The sequence below is a fragment of the Hetaerina americana genome, unplaced genomic scaffold (assembly GCF_022747635.1).
Source record: "Hetaerina americana unplaced genomic scaffold, ioHetAmer1.1.p SCAF_10, whole genome shotgun sequence".
In the NCBI taxonomy this organism is placed as follows: Eukaryota; Metazoa; Arthropoda; class Insecta; order Odonata; family Calopterygidae; genus Hetaerina; species Hetaerina americana.
Genome location: NW_027286070.1, coordinates 54,542,897 through 54,553,400, shown reverse-complemented (window position 1 = coordinate 54,553,400; position 10,504 = coordinate 54,542,897). Strand labels below are relative to the sequence as shown.

The following is a 10,504-nucleotide window of genomic DNA, read 5'->3' as shown; positions in this document are numbered from 1 at the left end:
TAAAGGCAATTTGATTGAAAAATTAGGAGGAGAGTTCCCAAACCATTAATTAACAAAAAAACAACCATGGAAGAAAACCACCGAACACTCTTCGCCTACTTATGCCGAGAAAAATTTCGGATTATGAAAACATATTAAATTCAACCTTTCGTACAAATGGACTTCACAAGTGACGCAGTAATAATCGACGACAATTGTACCAATTTCTGATTGATCTATGGTGCTCATGCTTTACTCCATGACTAACCAATTCGTGCGCCTGTTCGTTTCGTTTGTATGTCACTTGATCTAATATGAGCAGCGGACAGCGGATTTTCTGGTTATTTAAATGAAGTTCAAACTGTGGGAACGTAATTGATATTGTCAGTGTTATCTATTGACGTGTTACTGCCCATTCTTTAGAAATTTGGACTTATTCAAACTTTTATTTTTATTGATACCAAGAATTATTCACCCTTCTCTCTAACGTGGTCACGTCAATCTTTGGTCGCTATCCCCGTGTCAACCCTTTTCACTGTGAAATACAGAAAAAGGCCTCGTGTCCTGTCCCGATTTTTCTTTTATGCCTATCAGCATAGTGAATTATTCGCCTCCTTTCATTTCGCAACGACAATTCGCACGGTGTCAAAGTACCACTTTGATTGCGATCATTTCATGTTACTTATATAACAGGTCTGTGTGATTAGTTAAATCCGTAGTTGTTATAATTTTCAGCATTTTTATGAAATTTTAGAATCTTTTTCAGATTTCTATTCGGTGAGAAAAAACTGCGTTGCCATCAGTGCCTGGTTGCCTGGGTGATGGTAAATAAATAGGCGTCCACCTAAGTTACAGAAGAACCGTGTACTCCTTTATGGTATTTACTACCGTAACAAAAACTGAAAACCTGGAATATTTTTATTATGGATAAGCACAGTGTAAGTGATTCACAAATGGAGGAGACGTACGATGTATATAAACAAGTTGAAGCAAAAGAATATGAAGTTTATTGTATGAGGAGAAGACTTAAACAGAAAGAAAACGAACTCCTACGGTTACATTATTATTTTGTAAGTTTTTCTACGATTTCATTTCATGATGGTAATTGTTTGAATTTATATAATTAAAGGAGACCTGTGTACCATGGCAATGTATATAGGTAAGCACATCTCCGTTTCGAATCTCCTCTCAGTTGTAATTGCATTTTGGTGCTTGCACCTATAATCGTAATGTACACTGGGAAAAAAGCGCTACAAGTTGTTTAATCATCAGTATAACAGGTTTGACGGTCACGTTTACGTAAAAATATTTCTTGAAATCCGTAAGTTATAGCTAATATGAATTTAACTAAAATATATGCAAGAAAATGAAAGTCTCGTTCGGGAATGAGTCGATATCAACCCTGTGTTGACCACACATCTTCTTTACGTTGGTTGGGCATTATTCATTTGTTGTCTAAAACGGCCATGTACAATCACATTGAAAACCAAAACATATGTGAGATCTTCCAAGGAGAACAGTTTCTTTAGTAAAAGGCAGTGTTAACCGGTCTCTTATCAGGGATCTTCGTTGTAGTATTTGAATTAAAGTGAATACTACTGCATTAGCATATTTCCTGCAAAAATGTAGTTCATACAGGTTTCGGTTGAATGTATTAATAGTGGACGCTCATTATGCCAACTCTACTGGATATGATGAGCTTGCGGTAGGTGTATGATTTAGGAAAGAGATTCGGCATTCAATTATCTAAATGAAATATTCCCATTAATTAGCACTTTTCCACCATACACTGCCCTGTTTCAGGGAATAAGGCAATACTTCGCATGGTATTTTTCTCTAGGGACTTCTGCACTGACTCATTTCAGCATCAACTCCTCCTCCTATCCTTTCCTTCCATAAAAAACATTAGCACAGCATTTGTACCTGATGATGATGCCTAAGCGTTGATACTAGTAGTATGAAAATAAAGAACATTGGAAATATACATTGTGTCCTTCATTTAATTAACACAGCAACCTGAAGGTCAGTTTAATAGATCATGGTAGAGTTCACCCAATACCAAGCTTAACATCATATGAAATTCACGCATCAGGGTAGGGGGACATCTTTTCCTGTGCTGCTTATGGTTTCCCTGGCAGTTCTGGTACCCATAAAATCACAGTTCGGGTGAAGCTGAGGGTGCCCTAAGGCATGCCTGGGAATCGAACCTGGGCTCTTTGGTCAGCAGGTCAATATAGATTACAGATTCAGGAGTGATGTGGTGGATCTGTTCCATAATAACTAAGATGAAGACTGCTACATTAATTAGTGGAAAATTGTGGTAGTCTTCATCTCTGTTATGACTAGTCCAATACTCTACCCCTGGACCAACATGTCCCATCTTTCCTTCCTAATGGTGATGTTCCAATTGATTGGATAAAATAATGGAGGTTTTTATCCTATTTAAAACATTCATTGGACCTAAGAAATAAACACTCACCTAAAACACCCATCCTTGATTTTAGTCCATCTGTATTTTCAATAGAAACATTTAAAGTCAAGAGTGAAGAAATGCCAGCTTATAATGTACTCCTTTACTTAATGTTGGATCTTCTGTGCATCACTCTTATTTGATGACCAGCTTGGCATAAGGTTATGGTGTTCATTAAGTCACTTTAGTACCATGTGGAATGGCCATAAATTTCTGCAGTGATCACTACTGATTGCCATACCACCCTCATACGTGGTATGCATAATCATTCTTACAGTTTATGCTTTTATAAAAAATTATATCTGATCAGTTTCAAAATAAAAAATTATATCTGATCAGTTTCAAAATAAAAAATTAATTTCACCATGTCTATGAAATGAATTCCAATGTCTTAATATACTGTTTTCATGCAATATAAATTGTTTGGGCATATTTTACTATATTTCACAGTACTGGGTTTGCCTTCTCACAAACTACCATTGTCTTTCAGTATGAGGTCACCAAAGACGTCGAAAAAAATGATGTGGAAAGATACTGTAGACAAATGATTCTACCTGAAATTGGGATGAAAGGTATTTGGTTTTTTGATACTGTTTAACTTTTGCTGTCAAATATTTTTTGAACCCATGTTTATTCCCCTTTTCAGGGCAATCTGCACTTAAAAATTCATCTGTGTTGATAGTTGGCTGTGGTGGAATTGGCTGTCCTGTTGCTCTCTATCTAGCTGCAGCAGGAGTTGGTGAGGATCTATTTTTCTTGAGATTATTTGGAACTTATAATTTTGGTTTATCAAAATTTCAAGAGATATGGTCAAGTTAAAGCAAAATTAATCGTGAAGCAATGGTGGGAAACCTTGTTGATTTGTTGTAAATGGGTGGATTATTCATTTGGATTAAGTTATGAGGATATTAATGGTGCATTTGTCCATTGTAAAATATTTAATCAACCAATAAAATATCCTCTATGTCTCGATTTTTTTAGTGATATTTATTCATACAGTGTGCTCTTATGAACAAATTAAGATTATTAGAGCGCTCAGTGTAGGTGAATACCCATTTACATCTGCTGAAAACAGCAATAACATCCTTTTATCCTTTCAGCCCAGACAAGCGAGGTTTCTTTGCATTTGAAGCATATATAGTAGATTTTAATTATCTACTTTTGGTCAAACGAAGTATTAATCTAGTAGTAAAGCAGTTTAATAAAAGGGTCATGTGGTATTTTGAAACAAAGGAAGTGAAATTCTTAGGGTAAAGAACAAATCATATCCTAGCCCCACAAGTTAGCTCCCTGAAGTATCAAAACCTAGAAAAAATCTCCCATTCTTATTTTTTCTTTTATTGTGTATCTCTGGACTATGGCACTAAATTTGAAACACAAGCGACCGAGAAATCTTTTGTCATGTCAGTAATATAAGCAACACTTCAACCTTAAAAGAAAATGGAGGCAGCTTTCGTGGTGATATTTTCCTATGCAAATTGACCTAGCTCCCACACATCAGCCATACCCAGTATTGCCGCCCCTATATGATAAAGTCCTTGGATGCTAAAAATATTAGTATTCAAAATTAACATTCCCACCCTACAGATTCTTAGGAAATTGTGTGTGATTGTAGTTCTCAAGTAATTAGTGCTAACTGCATCTATTAATACCTCAACTGTGATCCAGTCATTAGTTCCATTTGCAAAGGGTCTTTTCTCATATTTGCCCACCAGTCTCCTTTTTATTTCTTCTTCTTCTGTCATCTCTGGGAAACATTTGACTCAAGAATTCCAAGCTTATTCACATCACCAGCAGATATTTATTTTTTACCTAAAGTCTTCTCAGTCATGTTTTGTTCTTGTAGCCATAGTCTATGGGCCTGATTTTTATTGGTGACATGATGGAGTGCTCAATTGTTTTAATTTGGGACAGAAGCTCTGTTTTTATTTCAATGCTAAGCCTATCATTTGTATGTCAATTCATTAAATGACAATCAAAATAGCCTGCTCACCTCTGAGGGTTGAACTTAACATTTTGAACATGAAATGCGGATTCAGGCTGAATGATGACATTTCTGTACATGTATTTGCCTTCCCCAATGTGCATGTATTTATATGGAGATTGGAGTTAGACTGGGGAATTCACGTGCATGTTGGCTTCCCACACTGAAGGCCGAAATTCTAAATCCAATTATGTGGGATATTCCAATGCATCCTGAACTTTGCTAGTGTCCTGCATGGATAGTACTCTAAAGTAGTATCCATGCACAGAATTAGGGCAGTCAGCTGCCTTTGTTGCCTTTAATTAAGTCTGGTCTAATAATAATAATCCAAGGTTTTTCTCCAAATTTTACTGACTACCTGTAATCCTATCTTGACCACATAGCTGATCTAAACTTAAAAGGAAATAGGAGGTATGTGACATGAGTTCTTTGTATTCTAGGGCATTTAGGGTTGGTTGATTATGATGATGTGGAAACAAGCAACTTACATAGACAAGTATTACACACTGAAGTAACAGTAGGAGTCCCAAAGGTAGATTCTGCTGCTGAAGCCTTGCAGAGGTAAGTTGATACCTAATGTGGGTGTAATTTGCAAATGGCCTCTAAGATTCTATTCATATGTGTGAGAGCTAAAATATCTTTGGTTTTGCAGGTTCTTAGTTTATCTGAAACAAAAGCCTTTTATACTCTTATTATGTATAAAATTGCTATTCACACATGTTATACTGCTATTCACACTGTTATATTAATGTGAAGCTAGGGAAAATATTATATATGAAGTGGCATAAAAAAATGTGATTTGGACTACTGCGTTCATACAATTTTCATTTTGATGACAAAAGATAAAACATTTACTAATTAATGATAGCCTACTGCACTATTCATATCTGTCGAGGGCCGAAGGACCTAGGTTCGATTCCCGGGCAAGCCTCTATGGGCACCTGCAGCTCCACCCAAGCTATATGATTTTTTGGGTACCAGGTCTTTGGAAACCATAACCAGTGCAGGGAAAGGCTCTGACCCCCCTACCCTGAAGTGTGAATTTCACATACCATCGGGCTTAGCATTAGGTGAACTCTACCATTACCTACCAAGCCAACCTTTGATTTTATGTTTTTGGTTCGTATGGTACCCATAAAAAACCTCTTACCTGCATACAGATTGTCAAAATAAAATAGAAGTCAGAAAGTAGTCAAACCTGTTCAGGTGACTTCAAGACTTGTATATCTGTTAACATTCCAACGATGATTTTGTTCTTAGTGTAAACAGTAGTGTCCCCCTTCGAAAACAAATGTTTCTTCAAATAAATTAAGCAAGTTTGGAAGTTTTGACTGAAAAATAGTAAATTAGACTTTTTCTTCATCCAGGCTCAATATGAATTTGGAAATTGCAAGACATAATGTGTTACTAGACCCAAGTAACATTTTCAAGATAATGGAACCATATGATGTTGTCGTGGATGCAACAGACAATGTTCCCACTCGTTACCTACTCAATGATGCATGCTGGTTGGCTAGGAAGAAGCCACTAGTTTCAGGCAGTGCCTTGAAGATGGAGGGTCAGCTCACAGTATATGGGGGTGCAAGGGGTGCTAGTGATGATGCACCCCAGCCACCCTGCTACCGATGCCTTTTCCCCACTCCTCCTCCAGTAGAAGCAATTTCAAATTGTAGTGACAGTGGTGTGCTAGGTGTTGGTATGTATTTTTAATGTCTTGCAATGCAATTGCTTTGCATCTAGCTAAAGAGGTAGATTACTTACTATATGTCTGTAAGTTGGGCCTCCATATGGTTGGGTTTTAGAAATTTCCTTTCAAATCCTCCTCTTCTTGGACAGGAAATCTTGTACATATTCAATTTTTACAGTTTTAATGAATTTTTTCACTATTTAAGTCTCTTCTTTAATTGTCTGAATCTCATTTGATTGATTTTTTTCCTGTAGTCTACACAATATCACATATGAACATATTTTTTCAGCTTTCTTGCTACATAAAGGTATTCATATCAATGTTTTCAATCTTGCCTAGTGGGGTTCACTCACTATGTTCACAAGCAAGTAATATGCTTCCCATATATTTTATGCTGGGTACTTATCTAAAAAAATGTAAACAGTTCCAGGATTGATAGGAGTCCTACAGGCCTTGGAAGTGATCAAAATATTGATAAAAAAATATACAGGTGAAGAAGGCGAGAAAAATAGATGCTTTTCCAGTGACTCATCACTGGCAAGAAAACTACTTTTATTTGATGCATCAACTTGCTCATTCCGATCTGTGAGTTTACGTGCTGCAAATCCTGAGTGTCCCCTCTGTGGTGTCAATCCAACTATCACCTCTCTAGGAGACATGGATTATGAAAACTTATGTGGTGTTGGTGTTCATAATGAGGTTTGTTATTTGGTGGCAACTTTTTCATTTTATTGCACCATTAAAAGATTAAAATATTTTGTGGGTATTTGGTCAACCACATCTTTTATTACATATCCTGTGAACGGATGCTTAAGCTTATACTTTTCACTCAACAAAACTTCTACTCTGCTAGAATGTTTATACTTATGTACTTACTGCATGGTCCTACAATGTATTGGGATACATATACAATTTGGCTAGTAGTTATGGGAAATCATTTTGCATTTTGGCTTTTGATTAATGGTGCTGAATTAAGTGTAGGTGCTGTTCACTGACTCATTTTATGCTGTATTTTTATCTAACTTTTTGGTGTTACAGGCACAATCAGTAAAACTGCTCACTGAAGATGACAGAATTACTGTTCATAAATATAATAGCATCATGAAAAAAGAAACAGATCACCTTCTCATAGATGTGAGAAGTGAAGATGAGTTTAAAATGTGTCGCTTGCCATCTGCAGTAAATTTGCCAATGAGTCAACTTACTAGGATTCCTGAAGTGGTTGAGAAATCAGTTTCGTCCTCAAAAACTAAAACTCTTCCAGGTAATGTTGCATCATTTATCTTTCAATCTCAAGATTCATTGTCTATAGTCATCCATTCTTCTCTATTCAGTACTAATTCTCCTATCCCCTTTATGCTTTTCTTTAAATTTTATTGGCTATGTGTATATCCTTTTGGATTTTTGACTGGTATGGGACTTTCCAATCTATATTGTATTAATCCCTCAATCATGTTGCTGACATGTTGTGTGTCAAGGTGTCCTTAAATCTTTTTTTTCACATTTCTACAGTAAAATCTGGTTTTTACTCTGAATATATAACCAACAAAAGCAAGGAAAAGTTATCAAAAAGCAAGTTTCTTTTCGCTTTCATTATCAGGTAGTCTGTCGTAGTTTTAGTGACAACTTTGACTTCCACATTTGCTTTATCTCTACGAAAATTATTGGATGGCTGAAATCCCACCTAGAGCTTGTAAATTTTATTGACATTATATGAATAGTTGTTGAATTAGTCTTCAGGGTACCCTAAAATCCCTAATCCAACCTATAAGAATGTGTGTGAGCCACTGAATTCATAATGGTAGTGTTTGGCCAAGAATTAGTTTTGTTGGACTTCAGGAGACAATCACACCAAGGCTATTTTTAACTGCAACTCCAATTGAAGTTCATGTAACCTATCTTCCCAGGGTAATGAAGCATTCGCTGGTAAAAACGCATATGTATTATTACAATGAAAAAAATGAAAGAAGCAGGTGAATTATTAACTTTATAGTCTTTTGAAACAGTAGGAAAAAGTTTTCTACATTGAGCTAACACACGTAAAAATTATTGTTTGTTTTCCTCACTTTATTATATTATTATTAAACTCTTATGAGAGTCACATCCATCTCTGGACTGTCACTAACTATTCTCTGCATGTGCAGTTTGCTTTTAGTCTTCATTATGGTGTCAAGGACTCTTATGCAAAAAGTTTTATTTTATTGAAAATATCTTGAAAAACACTTAAAGGTCCTTGATACAAGTTCTGTAAATGTCTCATCTCTTACCCATGTTCTTTACATAACTGAAATTCTTTTAGAGGGATTTTTGATTCATATATGAAAAGCTGATACCATTTCCTTTTGGGTCTTTGTGGGTATACTGTGGTCCAAAAAAGAACTAAGGAAATAAGATCCTCACTAAAATACTAGATGTTTTGAGCAAAATATCTTTGGAGCTCTAGGCCCCAAACAATGACTCCTGATAAAATGTAAAAGCTTTAAAGTCAGAGAGTAATCTCTGAACGTTGTTCAAATATTTCATTTTCTTTCACACATCTTCTGACCAACATGCCGGCAATTATGTAGCATGATATTGTATTTCAAATTAATTGGGATCAAAATAAGGAGAAGTCAATGTGAATCCGACTTCATTGGCAACAAAATTCCTTGCTTAAATATTGTGTTGTGATTAAGGAATATTTAGATCAATGAAATCCTTTTGCATAGCAGATCCTCTTGTAGACATAGTGAAGTATGGGAATACTCCTTTTTGTGTATTTATGTTTCTGTTTCATAAATATCTATTGTCAAATTTGCAAGACTATTTTTAAATAAAGTGATACAATTAGTGAATTTTAGCTAAAAATTTAGGATTATTGGAACTATTTTGGATGCCTTAACGTCAGTTTTCATTGCTTATCTGGCTGATTCGTTAGTTAATGCATTCATTGAGTAACTAGTAAATCACTGGTATCATCTTATATCAGGCACTGGTGTTATGCTGTTGGGATTTGGGGGATACAGTTTGGTCATCCCAGCCATAATAACCATTAGTGTGTATGTGGCCATAGTCCTAAAGCCATACTAGCTTCCTTGAGGCATGCAATAGTTTGTGTGAAATATTATGATTTAATGTAATTCATTCAGTGCCTATGCGGTAATCATTTTATGCCAAGTTATTCTAATACAATTGAGGAATAAATTCATTTTCTATTTCCCTTGTTTTCTATATTATCTCTCAAGTTTATGTGTTATGCAGACGAGGAAATGACTCCCAGAGGGCTGTAATAAAATTCAGAGAGCTTCTAGGGGAGGAATGGATCATCAAAGACATTAAAGGTGGCCTCCATGAATGGTCTGAAGAAATTGATCCGACCTTTCCACATTATTGAGGAAGCTGGTTTCACATTTAAGATTTTGTTTTTATATATTATTAACTGAATAATACATGTATACTGCTGTGACATATTCACTTATAATTTCTTTCTCACTAGTGTATGTTCTCTAGTTACAAACCTAATGAACCTTTCACATCTTCAGCAATATTAATAATTATAATACATTTTATTTGCCCCTAAGATCATATTCCAAATAACAGGTGGATGGTGTATGTACATGACATAGGGCATGTCAAAAATTAGTAAAATATTATACAGGTAAAATTGAGATACAAAATATGGTACTAACAATTTCATGAAATTTACCACGAACACACATGAACATTAAATGTAACATTCGCACAAATATTCATTAAAAATTATGGAGCATTAATATAAAGTAGACAAACAGTATTCCTATCAGCCAAAAGAATGAACTCAATGAATAGGAATCTTGTTGAGATATTCACCAACTGAGCAGAACATGTTACATTGTAGATAACTTTTCAATTCATGTTTGAATGCTGTAGTTCTTGTTGTATTCTTTATACTTTTGGGTAATTTGTTATATCATCTGATTCCCATTTCTTTGGGATTAGTGATGAATCAAATATATTAGTAAGAATATGATTCTCCTGGGCATTTATGTACTTTATACAAAATAAATATTGTTTTGGATTCTTTGTGCATGTCCATTGTTGTGATGAAAATCCAAGAAAAGTGAAGATAAAGAGATTGCAAAGAAAAAATCAAAAACACTGGAATACTCATAATTTTTTGTCCTAGTCATGAAGAATTTCCACATTGCTGAGCCCAAAATATCTTCTATGTAAGGTAGGAAGAAGGGCCTAAATTTTGCCAAGAGGTAAAGTTGTAGTTGATCCCTTTGTTGGAAGTTTAAGAATGTTGCAAGTTTTAGATTTGAATTCAAATAAGTAACCTAAAATCATCTATATTTCTTTTTTGTCGAATGTAATCATAACCCCTTTCAGTCGTAAATCAATGATGAAACCAAATCATGAAGAT

General features: G+C 35.1%; 1 protein-coding gene across 3 annotated transcripts; it reads left to right on the top strand.

Annotated features, from left to right (window-relative positions):
• The first annotated feature begins 289 nt into the window (after positions 1-289).
• Uba4 (Ubiquitin-like activating enzyme 4) lies at positions 290-10,161 on the top strand. 3 transcript variants are annotated; one of them, XM_071598670.1, is made up of 9 exons: positions 290-672; positions 746-1,049; positions 2,940-3,021; positions 3,096-3,188; positions 4,874-4,994; positions 5,801-6,129; positions 6,545-6,819; positions 7,159-7,384; positions 9,345-10,161. In XM_071598670.1, exons 2-9 carry the CDS (start codon positions 903-905, stop codon positions 9,491-9,493), a joined length of 1,422 nt encoding a protein of 473 aa, XP_071454771.1. In that variant the 5' UTR covers positions 290-672; positions 746-902; the 3' UTR covers positions 9,494-10,161. The 3 variants fall into 3 exon arrangements, with proteins under 3 accessions (XP_071454771.1, XP_071454772.1, XP_071454773.1); XM_071598671.1 differs by having other exon boundaries at positions 734-1,049; XM_071598672.1 differs by having other exon boundaries at positions 291-672; positions 746-917.
• Positions 10,162-10,504: the final 343 nt, after the last annotated feature.